The 25,904-nt window shown below is 54.8% G+C and overlaps 2 protein-coding genes and 2 non-coding genes across 7 annotated transcripts; all 4 read right to left on the bottom strand.

Annotated features, from left to right (window-relative positions):
• Nucleotides 1-206: 206 nt before the first annotated feature.
• Nucleotides 207-15,088, bottom strand: KANSL2 (KAT8 regulatory NSL complex subunit 2). Of its 3 annotated transcripts, none has more exons than XM_088180852.1 (10): nucleotides 15,045-15,088; nucleotides 14,080-14,337; nucleotides 11,400-11,578; nucleotides 10,308-10,422; nucleotides 8,755-8,918; nucleotides 7,176-7,342; nucleotides 6,364-6,460; nucleotides 3,249-3,502; nucleotides 1,382-1,558; nucleotides 207-657 (listed from the first exon to the last, which is right to left on the bottom strand). In XM_088180852.1, exons 2-10 carry the CDS (start codon nucleotides 14,328-14,330, stop codon nucleotides 538-540), a joined length of 1,524 nt encoding a protein of 507 aa, XP_088036978.1. In that variant the 5' UTR covers nucleotides 14,331-14,337; nucleotides 15,045-15,088; the 3' UTR covers nucleotides 207-537. The 3 variants fall into 3 exon arrangements, with proteins under 3 accessions (XP_088036978.1, XP_014747337.1, XP_088036979.1); XM_014891851.2 differs by lacking the exon at nucleotides 15,045-15,088 and adding an exon at nucleotides 14,430-14,805; XM_088180853.1 differs by lacking the exons at nucleotides 207-657; nucleotides 1,382-1,558; nucleotides 15,045-15,088 and adding an exon at nucleotides 14,430-14,805 and having other exon boundaries at nucleotides 3,072-3,502.
• Nucleotides 711-838, bottom strand: LOC148220842 (small nucleolar RNA SNORA2/SNORA34 family). The gene has a single exon (XR_015808833.1). It is a non-coding gene; the product is annotated as a small nucleolar RNA SNORA2/SNORA34 family (small nucleolar RNA).
• On the bottom strand, nucleotides 6,160-6,287 carry LOC148220841 (small nucleolar RNA SNORA2/SNORA34 family). Its single transcript, XR_015808835.1, has one exon. It is a non-coding gene; the product is annotated as a small nucleolar RNA SNORA2/SNORA34 family (small nucleolar RNA).
• Nucleotides 15,089-16,280: 1,192 nt separating the features above from the next.
• Nucleotides 16,281-25,738, bottom strand: CCNT1 (cyclin T1). Of its 2 annotated transcripts, XM_014891848.2 has the most exons (9): nucleotides 25,537-25,738; nucleotides 24,384-24,465; nucleotides 24,008-24,136; nucleotides 23,160-23,220; nucleotides 21,808-21,870; nucleotides 21,142-21,187; nucleotides 18,664-18,827; nucleotides 18,277-18,347; nucleotides 16,281-17,952 (listed from the first exon to the last, which is right to left on the bottom strand). In XM_014891848.2, the coding sequence occupies exons 1-9, from the start codon at nucleotides 25,707-25,709 to the stop codon at nucleotides 16,576-16,578; spliced, it is 2,166 nt and encodes a 721-aa protein (XP_014747334.2). In that variant the 5' UTR covers nucleotides 25,710-25,738; the 3' UTR covers nucleotides 16,281-16,575. The 2 variants fall into 2 exon arrangements, with proteins under 2 accessions (XP_014747334.2, XP_088036977.1); XM_088180851.1 differs by lacking the exons at nucleotides 23,160-23,220; nucleotides 24,384-24,465; nucleotides 25,537-25,738 and having other exon boundaries at nucleotides 24,008-24,085.
• Nucleotides 25,739-25,904: the final 166 nt, after the last annotated feature.

Below are 25,904 nucleotides of genomic sequence, written 5' to 3'. Positions count from 1 at the left end.
CGGAGCCCCCCCAGGTGTGTCCCCTCCGCCACGGCAGCCGAGACTGAAATAAAGGGTGACCCCCAAGGGCCGCCCCCCCCCCGGCAGCAGGAGTCGGGGTGTGGCAGCAGCAGGGACCCCTCCCCGGAAGAACACCCAGCCCCCCAGGGCACCCCGGGACACCCCCAGTCTTTGGGCTCATCCACACGACACAGGGACACCGAGCATCCACCGCCAACACTTTATTGTGGGGGACCTCGTGTGACGGAACCTCTGTTCTCCCCAAAACATGACAGGGCCACATCATCCCCCCCAGGGCACATCAGGGTGCGGCGAAGGATCCCAGAACTTCCGCGACTTCCCTCCCCACTCCGTGGCTCCATCCCCGCAGAGGACGTGAAGATCTGGAGACCCCACCTGGGGTTTCAGGGGTCCCTGTAGCTCCAGGAATCAGTGGAGGAGCCAGAGCTGCAGCTCATCCTGGCACTCCAGCACCCGAGTGCCCCCAAATCCCACACTGAGGGTCCCCTGGGTGCGGGGACCCCGGTGCTGTGGGGCTCAGCTCACGGCCCCCGGTTCCAGGCTCCCGTTGGCAGCCGCTCCCCGGGCCGGGGTGGACGGGGCTGTTTCCTCTGGATGCTGCTCATCCCGGGGCCCTGGCTGGTACGGGAGGTGACTCTGCAGGGGACAGGACAGGGACAGTGTTGGCCATGGTGTGACACAGCCTGGGACAGTGTTGCTCCCACACGAATTGGTCACTCCATGGGACTGGAGCACCAACAGACCGGGAGACATTTCCTCTGGGCTCCTGTTTGAAACCAACAGCTACAGCAAACTGGGGGTCTTCAGTCAGAGCCTAGGCCCCCCCACCCCAAAACCCAGCTTTCACCCCAGGAGGCAGGACAGGGAAGGCAGGACAGAGGAGTGGGTGGTATCACCTATCCCTGTGGGGACACCCCAAAGAAGCCCCAGGCTCCAAGGAGGACAACAGGAGCAAATTTCAATTATTCCAGTGAAAAGACTTCAAGGAAAAAAGGCGAACTCCTGGCCTGGGAAACAACTCCCCTAAAACCCTCCAGCTGGGATTAAGAAGTTTGAACAGCAGGCAACCCCGCTGCTCAGACATCCCCAATGTCCCAGACATTCCCAGGACATCCATCCCCAGGACAAGGATGGCACTGAGCCACCCACGGAGCCACTTCGGGGGCTGGCCTCTGGCTGCCACCCCACCCTGGCACTCCTAATGCCATCCAGAGCATGGGCACACCCAGGCTCTGGAGCCTCTGTGTGAGAGAGTGGTCGGAGAGGAGCCCCCCGAGCCTGTGGGGAGGAAGAGGAGGGGTTTCCTGCTGGGAAAAGCCCATCCCAGAGCGGGGAGGGGGCCAGTCCCACCCAGCCCTACCTGCGCAGGGCCCTCGGCCGCAGGGGTGGAGGAGCTGCCCCTGTCCGGCTCCTCCAGCGCCAGGATGTCGATGGGAGCCTCGGCCATGTCCCGCAGGGACGGATCGAGGGTCACAGAAGGGTCAAAGAGCAGAGGGGATGGGGGGCACTGCATCCCATCACCCACCACGTCCAGGTCCTGGCAGGGAGAACAGTGGAGCAGCTCATCAGGAGGGGTCTGAGTAGACTCCAATCCTCTGAAGCAGCAGGAAAGGGATGAGAAAGGCAGGGAGGAGGAGGAGTGGCACCATGCCAGTGGGGCCTCTGGCCAGCAGCCAGGAACACACCCCAGGAACCCTCTCCTCCTTTCTCCTGGAATGCCACGATCCCAGCTGGCACTGCTGAGGACAAGGTGTGGGACACACCACCTGGAGCCCAGTGTGACGTGTGGTCCCCAAAGCGTCCCTCCAGCACCTGGAATGGCTTTGAAAGAGCCCAGTCACACCTTTCTGGGGACCCCCAAAGCAATCCCTGCTCTCCAGAATGTCACATACATTCCAGAGGACACCTGGAACATCCCCACCCTCTCCTAGGAGGTCACACCTCCTTTGCTTGCCCTGACACCACAGATGGGGATGGACAGGCTCTGAGGACTCCTCCATCTGCCCTCCCTGACGAGAGGCTGGGATTCGGGAGAGGCTGGGATTTGTTTTGGCTCCAAAGGGGGTTTGACACGAGGGCGAGATTCCCGTGACTCACGAGTGGCACTTCCCCAGCTTGGCACGATGTGAGACACAACACAGATGCCCCCGGCAGCTTCCACGAATCTGCAGCGCTCCAGAGGGAGCTCGAAACCCTCTCAAAGGACAGGAAGAGGGGGAAACAGCCTTGTTTTTCCTTTCTAACCCAAAAATCCACCTCCTGTTCGCACAGAAAGGGGCTGGGATCTGATCTGAGCCCCCTCAGCCTGACCCCGCTTGCTCTCCCAGCTCCTGCTGCTGCAATCCCTCTTCCTCCACCAAACTCCAAAGCACATCCGAGGTTTGTCTCCAGCAGCAGTGCTCAGCTATCTCAATATCCAAACAGAGGGGACATCTCGCTCACAGGAGCAGCTCCCATGGATCCTGGGCCTTTGGTTTTGCCTCAATGCATTCCTCAGGCTCTGAAGCGTGTTGGCTGAAATGCAGCGTGATGCCACAATAATCTAGGGATTAAAATCTTCCTGTTTTCCTCATGCGAGAGAAAATGGGGGTGTGGGGGGAAAAATCCTCTTTTGAAGAGGCCCCTAAAGGGATTTAAATGAGCACAGTCATCCCAAAGGAGCAGCCACCAGGCATGGAATAGCTCCCAAACCTTCTGCATTCCTGCATTTGCACAGAATCCCAGGATGCTTTGGATTGGGAGGGCACGTAAAGATCATCCCATTCCACCTCTGCCATGGGCAGGGACACCTTCCACTGTCCCAGGCTGCTCCAAGCCCTGTCCAGCCTGGCTTTGGACACTTCCAGGGATCCAGCAGCAGCCCCAGTTTCTCCGGGCACCCAGTGCCAGGGCCTCCCCAGCCTCACAGGAACTCCTTCCTACTATCTCATTTAACCCTGCCTCTGGCAGTGGAAGCCATTTCCCCTTGTCCTGGCATTCCATCCTTTGTCCCAAGTCCCTCTCCAGCTCTCTGCAGGCTCTGCAAGGGGCTCTAGGGTGTCCCTGGATCCTTCTCCAGGCTGGACATCCCCATCTTTCCCAACCTGGCTCCAAAGCTGTTCCAGCCCTTGGAGCATCTCCTTTGGCCTCGCTCCAGCAGCTCTTCCTGTGCTGAGGATCCCAGACCTGGATGCAGCATTCCAGGAGGGTTCTCAGGTGGGCAGAGGAGCAGCTTTCCCACCACTTACATCACTGAATTCCAGGGGCAAACTCTCCGTGGGCTGCAGCTCGGCTGCACTCAGGTACAGATCCGTGGGAGCAGCTCCCAGCTCCTGGGGGACAGCCAGGACCTGCTCTGGGACGTACATCTGTGGGGGCAGGCGGAGGTGCAGGGGGCAGCAGGGCTCCTCAGACAGGCTCACGGGCACAGGCTTGTTGCAGGGAACTTCCTCTGAGCCCTGGCATGGCTTGAAGAGCGTCTGGTTTGTATCCTGGCAGATATCTGGGAAGAGCAGGTCAAGGAAAGCAGCAGAGGTACAGCCAGAGACACATCCAGAGGGATGAACGCTGAGAAATGCTCCCAATTCCCCCCACAAATGGTGTTAAAGCCACCCCCATTTCTCCCAGACCAGGAATCCAGAGCCTAGAGCTGCACCCCAACTGCCCAGGGATGTGGGTGACATAATTTCCATGATGGAAAACTGGGACAACAGCCACAGCCCCCTCTCCGTGGGGGCTGGGAGATGTGACTGGATCCCTGGAAACCACTCACAGACACTCAGCTGGATGTCACAAAGGCACAGGATTAACTTTTGTTTGCAGACATCCATGGAAAACGATGAGCTCCAGCCCCACAGGCAGGGAGATCCCAGCACACACAATGTCTTTTCCAAAGCCAGCAGTTCAGTTATGGTATTTCTATCATCCCACTGCATTTTCCTTCCCAATGGAAAACCTGTTCCTGCCAGAGGTGTAAATGGGATTTCCTGCCTTTAATCCCAAACAGAAACTCTGCTTCAATTGCATCACACTAGCAGAGTGATCCAGAGGCAGAGGAGCTACAGCTCAAAACCCAGCCTACTCTGAACCTATCACCTTCCAAGCCTTTCCTCCTCTTCCCACTCCTTCCTCCTCTTCCCACACCCATCCCCTTCTTCCAAGCCCCATTTTGATTCCATCTTCCTCTGCCAACCCCTTCCTCCTCTTCCAACTCCACTCTCTTCTGACTCCATTCCTCCTCTTTCCATCTTTCTCTTCTTCCCACCCCTTTCTTTTTCAAACCCCATAAACTTCTTCCTATCTCTTCTTCCAATCCCTTCCTCCTCCTCTTCCATCCCTCTTTCTCCTCTTCTGATCTCCATTCTTTTCTTCCAACCCCTTCCTCCTCTTCCATCCCCTTCCAAACATGATCATCCCAACTGCAATTTCCTCACACACACCAGTGGGGAAAAAAATCTCAAACCCACATAAAACTGGGAAAAGACACCAAGTTTAAGCCAATTTCTTAAGCTGTCTAGGTTTGAGATTCACTCTTCCCTCCTCCCTACTCCAAGGATTTCTCAGGAATCCACTTCCCAGCAGGCTGTGGGAAGCATAATCCAGCCTGGCAGCAGTGCCAGAGCCCAGCCCAAGAGAGAAGGACCTAGGACACTCAAAGGAAGATGTGGTGAAGGAACAGGGGGTGGGGAAGGCAGATTTTCATCTCCTGGAGCAATTCCCAGCTCCAGCACCGACTTTACTGGTAGCCAAAAGCACAGATTGCCAAGAGGACAAAAATCCCAGGCTCCATCTGGAGCCTCCCAGCCTTTCCCCATCCCTTCGGTGCCCTGTCACAAACAATCCAGCTCCTGGAAGCAAACAGAGCCCAAGAGCCTCCCGAAAAGCCACAGATGTTATCAGATGTTATCAGCTGCCCGAGGAAAAGCTTGTTTGTGTCAGTGAGAGTCAGCTGAGAGCTCCTGCCAGACCCAGCTCTTCCCCTCCCTCCCGGGAGCACCAGCTGCCAACAGCAGCTTCTCTGGCTGTTTTATGGGATTTCTCCTGTCTTTATTTTAAGGTCTGTGGTGGTTGGAGAGAAACAAAGGCAGCTTCCAGCTCCTGCTCCCTGTGCAAGGCTGAGCGTGTCGGACAACTCCAGGGACAAAGCAAACCCAGGGGCTCTCAAAAATTCAGAATCTCTCAAGAAATCTGAAAGCTCCTCAAGACCTAAGAGCTCCCAAAAACTCACGAGCTCATGCAGACCCAGGAGCTCCCACAAATCTAGAATTCCCATAGACCCAGGAACTCTGATAAACCCAAGAGCTCACATAAACCCAGCACATCCCACAAATCCAAGATCTCCCACAGATCCAGAAGCTCCTCCTGACCCAGCCCTGGGACCCAGCGCCAGAACTTGTCCTGACTCACCCCACTGCTCCCTCCTGCAGCTCCAACACAATCCAAACCTGGACACATCCACCCACTCCCACAGGAGTGGAGGGAGCAGATGCACCCAGGGCAATGCTGGGGTCATGGCTCCCATACTGGGGGCCATCTCTGAGCTCGGGAATCCTTGATCCCATACTGGGGGCCATCCTTGAGCTGGGGAATCCTTGATCCCATATTGGGGATCATCCCTGAGCTGGGGAATGGATCCTTGATCTCATACTGGGGGCCATCCCTGAGCTGGGGGATCCCAGTGGAACTTTCAGTGCCAGCTCTACAATAGCTGAAGCTGATTTGGGAAGTGGAACTGGCTGTTCACACACACACAAGAACCTTTTGAAGGGTCACAGAGACTGAGCTGGGCCACAGCAGCTCCAAACAGGCTTGGAACCACCCTCCCAAAAATCCTCAAGGCCGTGCTCTGGTGTGTGTGTCCTCAGGTGGGGGATAGGCTCTGCTCCCAGGGAATAAGGGACAGGACAAGAGGGAAGAGCCTTAAGCTTTGTCAGGGGAGGTTCAGGAATTTCTGAAATCGTCAAGAGGAATTTCTTCAATGGAAAGGGTGGTCTGACACTGGAAGGGCAGCTCAGGGAGGTGGTGAAATCCCTGGAGGGGATCCATGCACATCCCTCACAGCTCAAGCCTGCCTGGATTCTCTGCTTCCAAGTGAAATGCCCACCCTGTTTGGATGCTCCAGACTTAGGAGGCCACGGCAGGACCACCCTGAGCCCAGCCCTTTGTTGCTCCCACACGAATTGGCTGTTCCATGGGATGGGAGCACCAACAGACTGGGAGACATTTCCTCTGGGCTCCTGTTTGAAACCAACGGCTACAGCAAACCGATGGCCTTGATTCAGGGCCCGAGAGGGAAAAGGGAGGCACAGCCATGGGGCAAACTGCTGGCAAACGCTCAGGAGGAGTGTCAGGATGAAAGGATACGTGTGAGGCAGTGCCGGGTCAGCGGGAGGGACGGGTTGGAGCATCGCACATCGTCAACAAAGGCCAAGCAGCGCTGGCTGGAGCGCGTGGTGTGTGCCTGAAATCACGGAGTGGTTTGGGTTGGGACAGACCTTAAAGCTCTTTAAGTTCCTGTTCCCATGGGCAAGGACACCTTCCACTATCTCAGGTTGCTCTAAGCCACATCTGACCAGGTCTTGGGCACTTCCAGGGATGGAGCAGCCAAAGCTTCTCTGGGCACTCTGTGCCAGCGTCTCACAGGGAGGGATTTGTTCCCAATATCCCATCTAAACCTCTCATCTCTTAGTTTAAAACCATTCCCTCTTGTCCTGTCACTGCCTATTTAAAACTCGCTCTTCTCCTCCTTTTTATTAACCCTCCTTTAGGCACTGAAATAGACTCAGACCCAAGGGCTCCCAAAAACGTGAGAGCCTTGACAAACCCATTTGCTTCCACCACCCATGAGCTCCCAAAAATCCTCAAGCCTCCAAATACCCTGAGCTCCCTCATCTCCTCAGGAGTTTTCCAGACCCATCTTGTGCTCCAGTCCCTTCCCCAGCTCCATTCCCTTCTCTGGACTTGATCCTCAATGTCTTTCTTGCTGCGAGTAGCCCAAAACTGACCGCAGCACGCAAGGTGTGGCCACAAAGACCTCCCGCACACCCGAGAGCTCCTACAAGCCTCCACAAACCCAGGAGGGTGGCTGTCCTTGCAGGAAGGGCAATCTGCTAGGGCCTGGGGTGACTCCTAGAAAGACACAAGAGGAGAGGCCCACGCAGGGTGTCCCCCCGGACCTGCTGGGCCGCGCCGTCGGTGGCCAGGACCCTGCGCTCGCGGAGCTGCCGGTGCAGCAGAGCCTCCACCCCGTAGCGCTGCCGGTAACGCCGGAGGCACTTGAGCCGCTTCAGGTTCTCCCTCTCCTTGGCCATCAGCCCCTCTGGCCCTGTCAGGAGGCTGCTCCCTGCAGGAATAAAGGAAGAGTCAGGAATCTCCAACCACCTTGCCCAATTTTTTTGACATCACCATCAGCCACCGAGGGCTTTGAGGGCTCCATCCAGAAGCGCAGCTTTGGGTGACGCCTGGCGGTGCAGGTTCCATCCCAAAATTTATCCTGACCTCTCCAGGAACACTTGGGCCCGGAGTATTTTTAAAACCTCCTTTAAAAATAATTCAGCCACTCCCGTCCATTGTGATTTCAGCAGCAGAATAGAAACTTGTTAAATTCCAGGTCACTCCTGTGTGAGTTCTGGAAGCTTCCCGCCAGCATTCCTGGTGTAATTACAGGGCAGAGCTCAGGATCTGCTTTTCTCTGACTCGTTTGCTAAAAAGAGTTCTGCAAAATTGGTATGTACCAAAGTCCTGGTTATTTTTACTTGAGCCTGAGCTGAATTATGGCGTTTTCCAGGATGAGCTATTAAAGGATGATGCTGGAAAAAAAGAGTCCTTTGCTCTGCAATACTGGGGATCAGTTACACAACTCGGTTTTGCCTCTGTTGAACTGGGAATTCCTGCTTCCAAGAACATATTCTGCACAGGGAGAATGCCAGCAGAGGCAGAGGGAAAACTGCATCCCTGCTAAGGAGGAATATGCCAGTACAGCAGCACTGGTGTTACTGGAACCAACTTCTGTCCACACCAAGAGCCTTATGAACGAATGTATTTTGTTCGTAAAAGGAAAAAACAGGAAATCCCAGTACAAAATAAGCACTTTTGTCTCAGAATTAACATTATAGCTCATTTCCTGCCAACGCTGCAAACTCTGAAGAGCAAAGAAATGCACAAGCTTTGTAACTCCAGTGATATGGATCTCTGGGCACAGGACCAGCACAGAATCATGGAATCACTCAGGCTGGAAGAGCTCTCCAGTATCAGAGTCCAACCTGTGACTGATCCCTACCCTGTCAACCAGACCAGAGCACTGAGTGCAATGTCCAGTTGTCCCTTGAACACCTCTGGGAATGGTGACTCCACCACCTCCCTGGGCAGTTCCAATGCCTGACCACCTTTTCCATACAGAAATCCTCTTGATATCCAGCCCAAACCTCCCCTGGCACAATTTGAGGCCATTTCCTCTTGTCTCATTGTTCCTGGGAATCCCTGATCCCCACCTGGCTGCACCCTCCTGTCAGGGAGTTACAGAGAGTGAGATGGTCCCACCTGAGCTCCCTTTACTCCAGGCTCAGCCCCTCCCCAGCTCTCTCAGTTCTCCAGACCCTTCTCCTTGTGCTCCAGCCACTTCCCCAGTCCCTCAACACCTGCTCTGAGTGTGGAACCCTCCCCTTACCCTGCTCTGAAATCTGCCTCTACAAAGGCCCAAACCCCCTTTTTTAGCAGATTTCTGTGCATCCCCTCAGGCAGGAGGTCTGGGCTCACCGATGGCCTCGTGCTCTCCCTTCCTGCTGTGCAGGAACCGGCGCTTCTTCTCCTTCAGCAGGTGCTGGAGCCGCTTGAACTGGTCGATGTAGAGGGACTGGAGCCGGATCAGCTTCTCCCGCATGATCAGAGCCACCTCCTCGGCCGTGTACACACCAGCGTGCCTGCAAGGCCCAGGAACGGGGGCTGTCTGGGGGGGTCCCTGGAGACTGACCCTCCCAAAGGGTCTGGGGGCCCCTCAGGGTTGATCCCTGAAGGGTCTGGGGATCCCATGGGTTTTTTCTGCTGAAGAGTTGGGGGATGAACTCTCAAAGGGTGTGGGGGTCTCTCAAGGCTGAACCCCCAAAGGTGTGGGGGTCCCTCAGGGCTGATCCCCCTCAAGGTGTGGGGGTCCCTCAGGGCTAATCCCCCTCAGAGTGTGGGGGTCCCTCAGGGATGATCCCCCTCAAGGTGTGGGGGTCCCTCAGGGCTAATCCCCCTCAGAGTGTGGGGGTCCCTCAGGGATGATTCCCCCCAGAGTGTGGGGGTCCCTCAAGGTTGATCCCCTCAGGCTATGGAGGTCCCTTGGGGTTGTTGCCACAAAGAATGTAGAAATCCTTTCAGGCTAAACCTCAAATAATGTGGAGGGGTTCCATGGGGCTGTTCTCCCAAAGGGTGTGGGGGTCTCTCAAGGATGAACTCTCAAAGGTTAGGGGAAGTCTCTCAGGATTATTCTTCCAAAGGGTTTGGGGGTGCCTCAGGGCTGATTCCCCAAAGGATTTGGGAGACCCTCAAGGCTTGATTCTCTCAATCTGTGGGGCTCTCTCAAGATTTTTGTTACGTGGGGGTTCCTCTGGGCTGTTCCCCCCCACAAACAACAGTGACGTGATTGGGAACACTCTGAGTTACACCATCAACAAGTGATGAGCTGAAATACTCAATTTCAGGCTTTTTTTTAAGGGATGGGATCACCCAGAGAAGCTACCAGGGGATCTACTCCACCCTGAAAGAGGATGAGCAGCAAGTGCTTCCCAGAAAACCCCAGCTCCAGGACCTGAGAGTATCCCCAGCCAAGAAACCACATGGGCACAAATCTATGAAAATTCACTGATACTGTCATGTTTTTAACACAACCACTGTCCCCTGGAGCCACAGTGGGCCCAGAATATGGAGCATGTGTGTAGCAGGCAGCAGCCACCATGGAATCACAGAGATTGGAAAAGCTCTCCAGGATTGAGTCCAACCTGTGACCGACCCCCATCAGAGCCCTGAGTGCCACATCCAGTCATTCCTTGGATACCTCCACGAATGGGGACTCCACCACCTTCCAGGGCAATTCCAATGCCTGACAACTCTTCCCATGAAAGAATTCCTCCTGATGTCCAATCTGAGCCTCCCCTGGCACAGATCGAGGCCATTTCCCCTTGTTCTGTCCCTTGTTTCTTTGGAGCAGAGCCTGACCCTCACTTTGCTGCAGCCTCCTGTCAGCAAGTTGTGAAAAGGTTCCCCCCAAGCCTTTTTTCCAGGCTGAGCCCCCCTCCAAAAAATAAGATGGATTTAACTCCCCAACCTACTTGAGGGGATCCTCCTGGTCGCTGTCAATGCTGTCAGCTTCGCTGTCAGGGTCCCCACGCCATGTCTGCTCCACGGTGACAGGGTCCTGCTCACAGTCACTCCAGCTGTCCTCGTCTGCAAGACACAGCTCAGGAGTCACAGGACACTGTCCCACATGCCAGCATGACCAGGGACACGCTGCAGCTCAGCCCCATGGAGCTGAACTGGCTCTGCCTCACACTAAGAGGGAACTCTCCACCTCAAAACTCTGAGTGAGGGACATGGAGCAGTAAACAACGGGAAACCTCCCAGCTTGGAACAGCCATAACACACTGGGAATGATGCTTCAGCCCTCCCAGGAACCACCAGGAATTTCAGTGGTACTACTTAGAAGCCTTACTAACATTTCCATGTTAAACCTGCAGGATCTGGGCCTGGCAGCAGGATTTCTCTGCAGGTGAGACACACCAGGCTTTACAAAACCCCAGCTTTTACTCCCAGACCATGGAATCTGTTTCCCACTTGAAGAAAGGGTATTGCTGGCTTTCCCCCACAGGAACAGAGCAGCCTTTGGGTTTGATGCCTTGGAGTGGCTGCCTAGAACACAGGCTAGACAATGTTAAGAGAATAAAGTGAGTATTTATCAAAGGCCTTCAATAGATACACCCTGGGCATCAAAACCCTCCTAGAGGCTACACCCAAGATGGATGATGGTCACGAGTTTTTCAGACACATGTAAGTTTGGTCTATTTACATATCAGGGGTTAATCCTCCAATTCGTTTCAGGTAATGAAGTCATATTCCCCCAGTTTATTCCCCTCAATTCACTTTTGTTTATCCTTTTCAGGGCCTGAGGCTGTAGGGTGTCCTTGAGTTTCAGGTCTAGAGGAATTGTTTTCTCTGACCAAAATGCAAAGACAGTTAACTAACACTCCATATGGAGTTTAGAGTTATGCACTACAGGACTTGAAAATAAAAAGGCTAAAATCCTAATTAATACATGAGGTTCAGTCCTTACCCAGGACAGGGCTGGTCTATGCACTAATTGATTTGAAGTGCGGGATTTGAAAACACAAAAGCTGAAATCCTGAAGCCTCAGGCTCAGTCCTTACCCAGGATGCGGCTGGCCTCGCTCCGGCTGCTCTCTGTGCTCTGCGAGCCCAGCTCTGCCCGGGCATAGGAGCTCAGCTGGCACAGGAGGGTCTCGCCCACGGGCCCGGGGTTGGATTTCTTCACCTGAGCCTGGAGCGCCAGCGCGTTCCGCCGGGCGTGTTCCGCACAGAACGAGGTGCTGCAGGACAAACCTCAGCTCAGTACAACACCAGCCAAGAAATCACGGAATAATCTGGGGAGGAAGAACCTAAAAACTGATCTAAGCCCCCACCCCAGTGTGACCCCACTTGCTCTCCCAGCTCCTGCAATCCTGTGGTAGCCAGGCTGAAAGGGTAGTGCAGGAGGGAATCTTTGCCAATGACTTGCAGCTATACTGATTACCAACGAGTGGAAGCATTTGTGTCTGCCCAATCAGTTTGGGGAATATAAAAGAGTGAGTTAGCTGGCCACAGGTACAGGCAGTTGCAGTTTGAGTTGGAGCATGAGAATAAGACCCAGAGTCTGCTGGAGTAAGAGAAGGAGGCTGCTGGCTGTGCTGTGAGGAGGTAAGGGACATGGGCAGATATGGTGAGAAGATGTGAGGGACAGACAGGGTCAGGCAGCCAGGTAAGGGACAGCTTGAGGTTAGCCAGTCATGCCGAGAGGAGAGAAGGAGCCAGAGCTGTGTGGAACTGTCTGTAAGAAAAGGAATCAGTACTGCGTGAAGCTGCTATGAGAAAAGGAGTCAGAGTTACCTGAGAGAAGTCTACGAAAGAAGGAGTGAGAGTTTTGAGTAAAGAAGAGAAGAAGGCATGTAGGTTTGCTACTAAAGGACTGAGCCATGTCTGTCTCAACATAATAACTGCAACACAATCCCTCTTCCAGCACCAAACTCCAAAGCACATCCGAGGTTTGTCTCCAGCAGCAGTGCTCAGCTATCTCAATATCCAAACAGAGGGGACATCTCGCTCACAGGAGCAGCTCCCATGGATCCTGGGGCTTTGGTTTTGCCTCAATGCATTCCTCAGGCTCTGAAGCGTGTTGGCTGAAATGCAGCGTGATGCCACAATAATCTAGGGATTAAAATCTTCCTGTTTTCCTCATGTGAGAGAAAATGGGGCTGTGGGGGGAAAAATCCTCTTTTGAAGAAGCCCCTAAAGGGATTTAAATGAGAACAGTCATCCCAAAGGAGCAGCTACCAGGCATGGAATAGCTCCCAAACCTTCTGCATTCCTGCATTTGCACAGAATCCCAGGATGTTTTGGATTGGGAGGGCACGTAAAGATCATCCCATTCCACCCCTGCCATGGGCAGGGACACCTTCCACTATCCCAGGCTGCTCCAAGCTCCCTCCAACCTGGCCTTGGACACTTCCAGGCATCCACGGACAGCCCCAGCTTCTCAGGGAAATCCATTCTAGGGCATCCCCAACCTCACAGGGAGAAATTTGTTCCTTGTGACACCCTGCCTCTGGCAGTGGGAAGCCATTCCCCCTTGTCCTGGCTCTCCACCTCTTATAAATAGTCTCTCCATCTTTCCTGCAGCTCCTTCAGGCACTTCATGGTCGCAATTAGGTCACCTCTGAGCTTCTTTTCTCCAGAACAATCTCAATTCTCTCAGCCTTTCCTTCTAGGAGAGCTGCTCCATCCCTCTGCTCACCTTGGTGCCTCTCTGGACTCACTCCAACTGCTCCATGTTTTTCCTGTGCTGGGGGCAGGGCTGGAGGCTGCTCTGGATGCAGAGTTTCACCTGAGCAGAGCAGAAGGGCAGGGAACAACCCCTGGCACCTGGAATCTCTCATAGGGAGCTGGCTGCAGGTCCAGCCTGGGAATGCTGAGTCTACCACTCCAGGAACATCACCTGTGGCACCAGCAGCAGGGAGTACAAAGAGCTTCCAGCTAAAGCCAGTGAGGTGGGTGAGTTTTTGAGCTCTTCTGATTCCAAACATTCTCACTGGACTCTGCCTTCCCCGCATTTTATGGCACAGGGACCAGGGTGGAGACAACCACTGTGCACATCCCAGTAAATCTCTGGAAGCAACGCTCCTGTGAGGAATCTGTGCTCTATCACCCATAACTGCTCCATCCCCTCACTCAAGCATTTTAAAGGCCTAAGGGAAGCAGCAGCACAACCAGGTCAAAGCTCCAGAGGGATGTGAGTGGCTGCTCAGAGGATTATGCACTGGCACAGGCAGCGGGATGTGCTGCAGTGAGGGAAGGACAGCACACAGATCCAGCACGGGGGCTGGAGCACTGCAGCCACCTTCTGCTGGACCAGGGCACAGCCCGTGGTCCCAAAGTAACTCCATGGAGTCTTTCTCCAGCTTAAAAACACTTTGGAAAAAGGAAGATACTTCTCAGAGGTAACTCAAATGCAGCAGCTGGAAGAGAAAAGTCATGGAATATCCTGAAAGGGACCCACAGGGACCACCAAGTCCAACATCTGGCCTTAAACAGGACATCCCAAAATCCCACCATGTTCCTGGGTGTATTATCCAAATAATGCCAATGTGGCCATTTCCCTGAAGAGCTGTTCAAGTGCTCAACTGGGGAAGAACCTTTTCCCAAAATCCAGTATAACTCTCCCCTGACACAGCTCCAGCTGTTCTTTCAACAGGGAAGACAAAGAGAAAAACCTCCCCCTGCCTGTTTTAATTCCATAGAGTTTGGAACTGGAAAACCAGCGGGCAGAGCCACTCACCCATCCTTCTTCTCAGGTTTGGGAGCAGCGTTGGGACAACGCTTCCCGTTCTTTGTGGACACGTAGCTGCACTGTTTGAAGGGAGCATTCCTGTCCTCGAGGATGTGCTTGATGCAGAATTCCTGCCCTTCCAGGCGGGGCTGGGAGCAGGGCCGGGGGGTGAAGGCACAGGCCAGGGGCTCCTGTGGCCGTGGCACCGGGGTCAGGCGGCCTCGGCTCGTTGGCAACACGTGAATCCGGATCCTGTTCATGCCGACGCTGCAGGAGGGATGCAGAGCAAGGAAAGGAAATGGAATAAAAGACTGATAAAATTAAAAGCAGCAGCAGGAAAGAATTTCAATAAGTCTGACCCCTTCAGCAGAAGATGAGGCTGCTCCTAAGGATATAATTCCCAATAATGTTCGAAGGAACTTTTAGCCCTGCAGAAATCTGTGGGGGATATTTTTCTCCCAGTGCCTCTCCTCGCTGTTCCCAGTGCCCATCGTTGCCTCTATCCCGACGTATCCCGGTGATTCGTCCTGTCCTGCTGCCGCGGTCCACACACACCTCCATACCGCTGCATCCCCGTTGCCCATCCAGCCTCAACCAGGGTCTATCCCCGGCTTTATCCCGGTACCCATCCTGATCTATCCCCTCCCCTATCCCGGTATCTCCCGGTCCATCCGAGCCTCTCTCCCGGTGCCCATCCCGGTCTGTCCCGGCGCCCCCCACCCGCGCACGTGCTCTGCCGCCGCGCTCCCGCGCATGCGCGCTCCCGCTGCCCCGGCGCCGCCATTTTGTCCGCGGGCGGCGGGCGTGAGGTGCACCCCTGAGGGGCGCCCAGGCAGCGCTGCCGGAGCGGAGAGCGGGATGAAACCCGGCCCCGGGACGGTTCAGGTCGGAGGAGCCCTGGAGAAGCACTCCGGGGCCGCGCTGAGGGGTAGATCGGGCCCCATTGTGAGCAGGAGGCGCCGCCGCCATCTTACCTCTCTGCCGCCGCGGCCTCCGCGCTGCCGCGCCGTGCACCCGCCCCGCCGCCTCACTGGCCCATCCGCCCGCCAATCAGCGGCGAGCACGGGGGCGTTCCCGTGCGTGATTGGCTGAGCTCGCAGTCACTCATGCAGGGAGAGACCACGCCCTCCTAGGGTCGCGTGGGCGCGGGCCGGCGGGAACGCGACACGTGGGCGCGGCGGGACCGGGGGGGATGTCCCGGGCCAGGACACCGGGGGGGATGTCCCGGATCAGGACACCAGAGGGGATTCCCGGGCCAGGACACCGGAGGTTCGCCAGCCCGGAAACCCGGGGGGGGGACGTGAGCCGGGACCGGGCGTGGGCATTAGCTCCGGGTCGGGAGACGCACGCGGTAGGCTCACCTTGGTCCCAGAGCACCAGCACGGCCCCCCCGGTATCAATCGGTCCCCACCCACTTTCCCGAGCCACCCCCGAACGGACACTGCTCCCCACCGAGAAGGGCAGAGCCTGGACATCCCGGGAGGAGCCACCTCCAAGAGGGACTATGAAAGAAGGAAAGGAAGCAAGGGATGGGCCTTGCCCAGAGCCTGAAATCTAAGAATTGGTCCCAAAACTGGACCAAATCGATCCCCAAATCCTTGGAGGGGGTTTGGCAGCAGCAATTCCTCCTAAAAATCAAGCTCGACATGGAACAAGAGTTTCCCAAAACCATCCAGAGACCATCCATTTATTGAAGGTCAGAAAAGTCAAGTCTAAGAAGAAAGGAAATAGGGCTTTCCCAAATACTCAGCCCAAACCCTGGCAGGTCCCTTGGCCCTGGGCTGAGGTTCCAGGAGAAGCTACTTCCAGCTTAGCTGGGAACAGCCACATGCCAATGTGATTCCCTGAAGAGCTGCCCTGGGTATGCTGCCCACGCAACCAGCTTGGCACTTTCTCATCCCACATCCCACTGGGAATGTGCCCCCCTGAGAACCCCTGTGCCTCAAGGGCTTCCAGTGGAAATCCCAGGATCTGCAGGAAGGGAGCAAGGGATGAAGACCGGATCCCAAACCAGAACAGGTGCAGGGGCAAGGAAGCAGGACCCATGGGAGGGAGAACAGCTCCCATCACCTGGGATTCCCTCAGCCCCTCACATCCCTCCAACCCCCAAGAACCTCTCAACACCAATGCCTCAAATAGAACCTCCCCAAAAGCCCCCCATAGCTCTGCCACAGCCCCTCAGAATTAAAAGGAACCAAACCACTAAGATATAAGTTAATGCTTAAATTATTTGTAAAACATCTTAAATTTTCTGTGACATATTTTAAATATCCCCCATGTTCCCCAGAGGGGGGTCAAAGCCCAACACTAACTGGGAGCCTATGGGGGAAAGGGAGGAATAGAGAAAGGGTTCCTTATCCTTTCACAGCTTTAACAACTAAATATCAATAATAAAAGTTATATTATAATAAAATAAGTTCTTCGTGAGGCAGTGGAGATCAAAAAGCCCTTAGAAAAGCCCTGCAGGTTTGGGCTCGGGCTCCAGACTCAGTAGTAAAAAGGGGGTTATTTGGGGAGGGGAGGCAGCGGGGGGGGCGGTTCCGAGGGCAGGGGGGGCGGTCGGGGCTTGTCCGTGTTGGTGGCAGCTCTGGAGCCGCTGGAAGCCCGGGGGTTCAGGAGCTCGTATGAGTGGAATTCGAAGGCGGTGGGCTGGGTGGGCTGCATGCCCTGCGCGCTCAGCAGCGAGTGCAGCATGTTCACCGTGTCCTGATAGTCACTGGCCTGGCTGACGTTGTGCCCGTTGGCCCCCGAAGGCCCCTTGTCCGATTTGTGGGCGCCCCGAGCTTTGCTGGGCTGGGATAAATCCGAGCTGTGCCCAGGGAGATGGGCAGCCCCGGGAAGGTGGGCGTATGGGAACGGCACTCCGGGACCTTTGGAGACTTTGCCCACCTTGGGCTGGTGCTCGTGGGGCATGGCCGGGGGCTCCTCGGGCAGGGGTCTTTTGCGGGTGGGGGCGAGAGGCCCGTAGCCCTTGTGGGGGGTGGCGGTGGCACCAGGTTGGGCGCTGTGTTTGGAGTCCCCCGGGCGCTTGGCCGCGGTGCTGGGGCCGGCGCCGAGCTGGGCGTGCAAGTGTTTGTGCGAGTGGTGGTTGTGGTGGTGGTGGTGGTGGTTGGATGAGTGGCCCTTGTGCTTCTCTTTGTACTCCCGGCTCTTCCCACCGCTCTCATCTGCGGAGCTGTGTCTGTCTCCGGGACCCGGCACCTTAATCCGCATCTTGATCTCCTCCTGCTTGGAGGGGACCGGCCTCTCCCCACCTCCCCCCACCGCCGGGATCCTCATCTTGAGAGCTTTGTCACCCTTGTCAGCGCCGGGCGGGCGCTCGGGGTTCTCTGGCCCTGCAATGGGGATTTTCAGGACGATCGGGGAGGGGTTGCTGTCCTGCTGCCCTTCCCTCTCCCGCTGCTGCTGCACCAGGAGGTTCTGTGCGGCATAGGCATACTGGGAGCGCACGTTTGCTTCCATGTTTTCCAGCTGCCGCTTCTGTGCCGCCAGTTCCTCGGCGTGCTTGGCCCGGTATTCCTTGAGGGACACTTTGGCTGAGGGTGCGTTCTTGGTGCCCTGCTTGGGGTAGGCAGCACCATCCTGCTGCGGGTGCTCAGCAGCCGACGCGCTCTCGCTAGTCCTGTGGATGTCCAGCTTGGCCGGGGGATGCCAGTGATCTGCCTGGGACGGATCCGCGGTGCTCGGCTCCCCGGGGGAATCGGTCGAGGCTGGGAGAGCCGGCCCCGCTCCGGCCGTGGAGGATGTCGACATGCTCATGAGCCCAGCGATGTTCATGTCCGAGCTGTTGTTCCTGGAGATCATGTTGAGAATTGTCTGCTCGGACAGGCTCTCGTCATCGCCATGGTCGTCGGTCTTGGATTTCCTGGCTGCTTGAGAGGCCTGGAATTAAACAAATCAGCGGGTGTTTACTTGGGGTGCTGATGGAGCTGGTTTAATCCAAGCAGCTCACCAGAACAGTGCAAGGTCTTCTTTAGAGATAGATCCACTTTGCTCCCATCCCTCCTTGTGGGAAAATTCCCAACCCCTGCAAGCAGGGCTGCTAATGCAGCTGGAAAACCAAAGTTCTCTACAAGTTAATTCACAACAGATGAACTCGAACACCACAAGTATCACACTGTATCCCAATTCCACACATAACTCCCTCCCTTGCTGTGTTGCATTGTGATTCTCCAAGGAATCACAGCCCGTGTCCGAGGTTCTTACCCGCCAGTTCCGGATCCGCTTCAGTCGGCTGGGAGTTTTCTCAAGGATTTGCAGGAATTCATGAGTCAGTTCTGCAGAGGAGACACAAAACCAAGCGGGAGGGTCAGAGCAGCCCCAGTCCATCAGGACAACCCCCTCATCTGACAGATGGAGTTACTGGTGGGATGGAGCTGCATCAGGAGGGGAATTCTCACAACTGGAATCACTGACCACTTCAAACTCCTTTCTCTGTGGTGCTACAGAAGCTGCTGCTGCCCTGAAAAATCTCAGCAAACCCTGAACTCCTGGAGCCCGTGAAGTGGTGTTGGAACATCAGACCCAGGACCAGCGATGCCAAAATAACTTAAGAGCCTTTTGCAGGGATAAAAACCTCGCTCCCAAACTTACCATCTAAGAGCTCCAGAGTTACAGTGCCATCAACGTATTCCCACCAGTGCTTCCCGTCCGTGGAGACTGGGATCTCCCAGTTGGACCACTTACAGGCCAGGTGGATACAGACGCAGGCCACAACGGGCGGGGTGTACTGCAGGCTGAAGGTGGTCAGGTGCAGGCTGACGTCACCGGGAGAGAAAACAAAAAGCCATCAACTCCCACGCCTGAGCTGCAGATCCACGCGGGAAATGGGGGGAATGTGGCCCTCTGGACCTCCCCAGAACGACCCTCAGGCACAGCCAGCTCCATCCCGCTCCAGCACAGCGGGGCTTCACGACCGCTTGTTCGGGCCTGCTTTGCTACAGGGAATTTGGGTTCTCCTCCACCAGTTTTTGTTATAGAAGTCATTTGGGAGCTTCTCTGACAGGGGAAGCGACTGGAGACCTGCCAGCCCCACCTGTGCTCTGAAGAAAAACTTATCCCTGTTTTGCCACAGGAAATTTGGGATCTCCTCCAAAGGAGGAAAAACAGTGCTGAGGTCACCAGCCTGCCTCTGCTCTGAGGAGAAACTCATCCTTGTTTACTACAGGAAATTTGGGATGTCGTCCACCAATTTCCCTGTTTATCCCTGCGTTGATGCAGGAAATTTGGGATTCCCCTCCAAGGGGGAAAGTCACTGGGGACCAGTCCCACCTCTGCTCTTGAAGAGAAACTTGTCCTTTTTTTGCTCATCCCTGTTTTGCTACAGCAAAGTTGGGATTTCCTCCATCTCTGTTCATTACTGGCTTGCTACAGGAAAATTGGGATCTCCAAGGATGAAAGTCAGTCCTGGGGTCACCTGCCAGCCCCACCCCTGCTTTGGGGAGAAGCTTCCAAGCACAACTCCTGGATGGCATTCAAGGAGCAAACCTGCCATTTTCAGCTTTAGGAAGGGTCTGGAAGGTCTAGGAATCCTTTCCCAAAGGATTTTTAGGTATATGCTTTATGCTGGAGTGACTCAGGAGAACCTGAGCCAGGTGATCTATCAAATATTTTCATTAATAAATTGATTTTCCACATGGCCATGAGTGCTGGGAGGTGTGGACAGCACCAGGACCAGGAGAACTGAGGGACTACGAGGATCCTGCAGGAACACCAGAGCTTAAGGAAACACGGGAGCAAGTCTTGAGTGTGGGATTTGCCCACGTGGCACCATCTCCTCACCACCCTATTCAACATTTTTCCATCAGTGAAAAGTGGAGAGGCTGAAGTTTGACATCTACAGCCAAAAATCTTCAAGTTTCATGGATATTGGGTTTATCCAGAGACGTCAAACCCAGGAAATTCAGAGCCTTGGCAGAGCAAACTCGAGGATAACAAAGAGCCTCAACTCTGCCCCATAACAATGCCAGAACAAAACCAAAGGGAACGCAAGGATAAATCCAGTTCATCCCAGAACTGGCTCTCTCAGGCAAAACTGAGGCTCGTCTTCACACTTTCTGCCTGGATTTCCCTCAATTACAGCCTTAACTCCTAATCCCACGGCTTTGAAATTCTTGCTGCAGGGATAAAACAAGTTCCAGGGTTGTGTTTACCCAAACATCACCAACACCACATTCCCGAGGCCGGAAATCCACAGGGCGCCCTTTGGAGCCCGAAACACCTTCAACAAACAGTGAAGGTGAGCAGGGAACACCTCCCAGGTGGAAAAGGGAAACCACGTGCCCAGACATTCCCAGAGAGAGCTTGGAGGCATCTCCAGCCCTGCAGCTTCACCTCTGTTGGCACCTAACCCACTTTTCCCTCCATAATTTCCCAAAATCTCAGTGTTTTCCATGCCCACGATTTTGTCTGTTCCAAAACGTTAACTCCATGATTTGTCTGAAGCTGATAATCCAGGAAATTAAATTTAGAAATAATCCCAACAAAAGTGCTGGCATCAGGCTGGCAGTGAAAATTTAGGGACAAAACAAATCAGAGAAAGAATCCAGGGCTGATTTTCCTTTCCAGAGAAAATTTAGGGACAGAACAACCCAAATGAAAAACTCAGGACTGATTTTAATTTCCAGAGAAAACTTAGGAGAAAAACAACCCATACAAAAAACTTGGGGTTGATTTTTCTTCATTTATGTCCCAAATCAGCCTTTTCTGGTGCACAAACCATATTCATGAACAATTTCCACAGCACCTTGTTGAGTGAAAACTCTCCAACACCCAGGACTAAGCAAGGAAAAATTTATATATTCATTTTCCTCCCCATCTTTTTCGGGTTTTTTTTTAAACTTTCACAACTAAATTCCTATCAAATAAGCAGCAAAGCTCCTGAGTATCCCATCTGCCTTATTTTCCAGCTCATTGTACCCAGCAGCTGGCAGGAAAAATGGCTGGAACTCTTTCTTAAAGCTCTTCCTGTGGTACTCCCAGCTGCTCCCAGGTTGAGCGATGCCTCTGGGGCCACAGGCAGTAGTTAAACCATCAATCAATTATAAAAATATGAAATTATAAAATAATAACCTGTTCGTAGCCATGAAATAGGAAGTTTGTGCCAAGTCCTTGCTGGCTGCAAAAAAAAAAAAAAAAAGAAAAAATCAGGGGTGTTATTTGCATATTTTCATGTTATCATATTTTAATGCAAGAACCATGAGCGGCCCACAGATAGACCAGCAGGCCACAGCCACAAGGATTTTGGGAACTGATGCTCACTGAGAGCTTTGTGTGGTTCAGAATAGCCAGAACCATCTAAAACTGCCTCTACTTTTGAGAATCAGAGGGATGATCAGCTCTCCTGGGAGGAAAAGCTGGGAGAATTGGGATTGTTCAGGCTGGAGAAGTCTCTGGGGTGACCCCATTGTGACCTTTCAGATTCCAAGAGAGCTGAAGTGGGACTCTGGAGGGGACCTGGAGTGGCAGGACAAGGGGGAATGGTTTTTCACTTGGAAAAAGTGAGATTTAGATGGAATATTGGGAAGAAATGCCTCCCTGTGAGGGTAGGGAGGCCCTGATTGTCCAGAGAAGTCGTGGCTGCCCCATCCCTAGAAGTGTCCAAGGCCAAGCTGGAACAACCTGGGCAAGTGGAAGTTGTCCTTGCCCTCTCAACCCAACCCATTCCAGGGCTCTGGGAAGCTCTGGAGCAAACCCAGCTGGACACTCCCCCACATCTTCCTCCCAATTCCCTCTCACCTCGGACAAGCTGGGTGCACTTCACCACGTGGGTGTGAGGATGGTCAATAGTGATCTCAAACCCTGGAAGGACACAGACAAAGAACCATCAGAACCAGCAGCACAGCCCTGGATCCACATTTCCTGCACCCCTTCCCTCCTACAGCCCTGCTTGGAGCCAGGCAGGAATAGAGGAGCCCTTTTTTTCCTGTATCCAGAAGCCTCAAGTTCTCCAGCTACAAACCCAGAAGGTCTCTGGTGCTGCCAGACCTCCCAGCTTCTGAAGGCCTCACTGGAAACAAAACAACTATTAAGGATTTTAAAAATAGCAGGACAAAGCCTCTTGAAGCAGCTGGGAGGAAGGCGAAGACAATGGCATCTGCTCCAAGGGATTTCTCTCACCCAAAAAGCTGAGAGGAAGCAGATTGTTTTCCCTTTGAATGGGCCTAAAGCACTGAGGACAACTGAGTTTAATCCTCGCTCCCGCTTCCTCCTCACTTTGGGAATTATGTTTCAAAGGGGGGAAAAAAGAATTCCAATTGATTCATGTGTGCAGCAGATCTGCAGAATGTTCTGGTAGAACTGGATGTTTAAAAAGGCCTCTGGAGAACTGAGAGGTTGCAGAACTGGGCTTGGTTTAGCCACAGGCTTGTGGCCCAGGACAACTCTGCCCCTACTGAAAGAGGGACATGGGGCGTCTGCTCTGAATCCAGTCAGGAATAAGATAATCCTGCTTTTTTGGAGGGAAAAATCTACCTACAAACTGCCTCTGAAACAGAACATTTGTTAGTGAGCACAAGTTTTAACAAGACATTTGATAAATAAACAGGGCACCAGCTCCACCAGCCACAGCCCCACGTGGAGACTCCTACTCCCAAAAACACCCAGCAAATGATCCTGGTTTGTTGAGTTCTGGGGATTTTTCCCCCATTTAATTATTTGATCAAAATATTCACTTTTAACCCATTTTTTAAAGACATCTCTCAGTACAAACTGCTTCCTGCAACAGAACTGGAGCATTATGGCCTGGAATTGGATGGTCTTTAAAGTCCCTTTAAATCCAAACCATTCCATGATCCTACGATTGAGCTGGAAAGCACAACCCAGGACAAGGGCCGGTGTCCAAGCAGCACAAATCCTGCTTTTTTTTTAGGGAAAAAAAAAACAAAAAAACAAAGAGACAAACCACACTTAAATCTCTCAGCATTAAGCCTGGCTCAAGTTACACCTGAAAAACTGATGTTAAAACAGGAGTCGGGCTGAAAAACAGAGTTTGTTGTGTGGACTCTGTGGAAGGGGTGAGGCTCTCCAGCCTGTGGAATTCTCCTGGCTCTGGGATTCGTGTGGCAGTCCGGCCGCTTCGAGGAACTTACCCAGGGTCTGTAGGATTATGCTCTCTAGAATGACCAGGTCTTGGGCTTGTTGCAGGTAAGCCTGGGGTTGAGAGGACAGGCAGGTTACTCACGGAGAGGCACTCGGATCAAGCCTGCACATTCCTAACACCCTTCTGGCCGGGGCAAAAATGGGAATCTCCCTGCACGGGGGGACTGGAAGTGTTCAAGGCCAGGCCGGATGAAGCTCAGAGCAAGCTGGGCAAGTGCAAAATGTCCCTGCCCATGGCACGTGGGTGAAATGGGATGGGATTTACGGTCCTTCCAACCCAAACCATCTGGAGATTCCAAGAAAGAGGGATCAGAGTGTTTGGGGGGCGCCTGAGTGCTGGTCCCCCACACTCCTGGGGTGGCACACAAGCAGTGCAGGAATCAGCTGCTTTTCCTGCCTTTTTTTTTTTTTTTTAATTTTCTGCCAAGTTTCCCTGGAAAAAGCTGCCCCTTCCAGCAGTACTCATTGCTCAGCTCCAGGTAAAAGGGGCTGTCTGGAGAGATGAGGGATCAGCAATGTTTTTAACCCACTGAGACACGTGTCAGGACAAACTGCTCCCACAGTGGAGCTCCTCTGCTCCACACCCTCCTCGGCAGCACTCCAGGGACACTGGCACACAGCACACCTGGATCCAGGCGTGCAGCAGAAGAGAAGAGGCTTTGCACAGAGTGGGGGAGCCCAAATCTCTCTGCAGCAGGAGAGGTTGGATTGAGAAGCTGCCCCTGAGCACCTCGAGAGGGTCAAGGAGCTGCCAGAGCCACACAATTCCAGATGCCATTCCCACTCCTTGGGCCTCCAGCACTCACAGCACATCCCAAGGCTCCATCCCCACACTTACCTCACTCTTGGTGTCCAGCAGAGGCTCCTGGGGGTGCAGACAGGCATGTGCCACCTTGATGACATGCTCCAGCTTCCGGGGCTGCTCCTCCACCTTGGCTGCCAGGAAAAGCGCTGCTGGCACCACGGACTGTGGAGGAAAACGCTCTGTTTTCTTAAAATGCCATTAAATTCAGGATTAAAGCAAAGAGATCAGGTGGATTCTCAATATTCCTTCAGGAAACGAAGGCTGTTCAAGTCTGACCACCACCAGGAGAGAGAAAAGGGTCTCTCTCCCTTCCCAAACCTCCTCCCAGGTGAGTCCCCCTCCCAGGCAGCAGCAGGAGTGAATGTGGGGGGTTCCCAGCACCCCCTACCCCCCAGAGCCCAGCACTTACATTCCTGTGGAACTGGGTGAAGGACTGCACCATGTAGAAGCGATGCATGTACACAATGGCTGTGTTGATGGTGAGCTGGGAGCTGGGAACAGGGTTAAGGAAAAGTGCAGAGACCCCCAGGCGAGCCCAGGGGAGCCACTGGAACAGACCCCACAGGCCAACACCACTAGGACAGGACAGGCTCTCCTCATTCCAGGGCATGCCTTCCCTGCATCCCAGCGCAGCTCTCCCCACTCCTGAAACAGACTCTCCTCGATCCCAGAACAGGCTCGGTGCTCCCCGTTCCCAAGCTGAGCTCTCCTGACACCCCAGGAGAGCTCTCCCGGCTCCCAGAATGAGCTCCCTCGACCCCAAACAGGCTGAGCTCTTCCTGTTCCCTGGACCGTCCTTTCTGGCAACCTGGCACAGCTCTCCCAGCTCCCGAAATCCTTTTAGGGGTCTCCTTGGTCCTAAAACAGGATTGGCTTTCCCGAGCACTCGTGGGCCGAGTCTTACCGAGCCTTCACAACACCCAACTACAGCTTTTTCCACACCTCTAACCGGATTTCCTCAATTCCAAAATGCGCTCAGCTCTCCCCACTCCTAGGCCGGGCCTTCCCAACACACCAACGCGGTTTTCCTTGCTCGCGAAACGGGATTTCCGCGATCCCGAAAAGGGCTCGGCTCTCCCTGCTCCCGGTCTGGCTGTGTCTTCCTTTCCCTGCATCCCGGCACGGCCTTCCCCCCTCCCGAAATCTCCTCGATCCCAAAACGGGCATGGCGCACCCGGGGCGGGCCTGCCGCTCCCTTCCAAGCACCCCGGCACAGCTCTCCCCGCTCCCGGGCCGGCCAGGCCTTCCCAAGCCTTTCCAACACGCCGGCACAGCTTTCCCTGAGCTCGAAATGGGATTTCCCGAACCAAAAACGGGCTCGGCTTTCCCTGCTCCGGGAGCCGGCTCGGGCCTTCCCGACACTCTAGCCCTGATCTCCCCGTCCCGGGGCCGGGCTCTCCTCAATCCCCACAAGACTCGGCTCTCCCCGCAATCGCTCCCGGCACTTTCCGTACCGGCTCCCGGCTCTCTCCTCACCCGCTCCCGGCTCTCCCCCCTCCCCGCTCTGCCCGCTCCGCCCCACTCCCACCCGCGGCCTAGCGCGGCCTAGCGCGGCCGGATACACGTTGAGGCGCTGCCCCATGTCCTGTAGCAGGTTGGCCGCCTGCTGTCGGTACGAGAGCTCCTTGTCGGGGTCGAGGCCGGCGCGACGAGAGGGGCTCCGCTCCAGCTGCTCGCGGCTGAAGTACCAGCGGCGCCCGGGCCCGGCGCCGCCGCCGCCCGCCGAGGCCTCCATGGCGGCTCTGCGCCCGCGCGGGGGACGCGGCGTGCGCACGCAGCGCGGCGACGCGCTGACGTCAGGCGCCGAGTGGGCGGGCACGGGGGGAGCCGTTGGAGGCGCGAGCATTCCAAAGCAGGGAGGAATCGTTGAGGGGGCGGGGAATGAGTGAGGCCACGCCCCCTTACGGACAGGCCACGCCCCGCCCGGTGA

The sequence above is a fragment of the Sturnus vulgaris genome, chromosome 30 (assembly GCF_052056855.1).
Source record: "Sturnus vulgaris isolate bStuVul1 chromosome 30, bStuVul1.hap1, whole genome shotgun sequence".
Taxonomy (NCBI): Eukaryota; Metazoa; Chordata; class Aves; order Passeriformes; family Sturnidae; genus Sturnus; species Sturnus vulgaris.
Note: the sequence above shows the minus strand (reverse complement) of the source record. Positions and strands in the feature narration are given on the sequence as shown.

Coding starts and splice junctions, on each gene's coding strand:
- KANSL2 (XM_088180852.1), bottom strand. CDS start 14,330: ATGAACAGGATCCGGATTCACGTGTTGCCAACGAGCCGAGGCCGCCTG. Junction 3,503..6,363: donor GACCCGGCACTGCCTCACAC/GTATCCTTTCAT, acceptor TGCTCTTCCCAG/ATATCTGCCAGGATACAAAC. Junction 658..1,381: donor CGGCCGAGGGCCCTGCGCAG/GTAGGGCTGGGT, acceptor TGTCCCCTGCAG/AGTCACCTCCCGTACCAGCC.
- CCNT1 (XM_014891848.2), bottom strand. CDS start 25,709: ATGGAGGCCTCGGCGGGCGGCGGCGGCGCCGGGCCCGGGCGCCGCTGG. Junction 21,188..21,807: donor GTGCACCCAGCTTGTCCGAG/GTGAGAGGGAAT, acceptor TTTTTTTTGCAG/CCAGCAAGGACTTGGCACAA. Junction 18,828..21,141: donor TATTTCATGGCTACGAACAG/GTTATTATTTTA, acceptor CGGTGACGTCAG/CCTGCACCTGACCACCTTCA.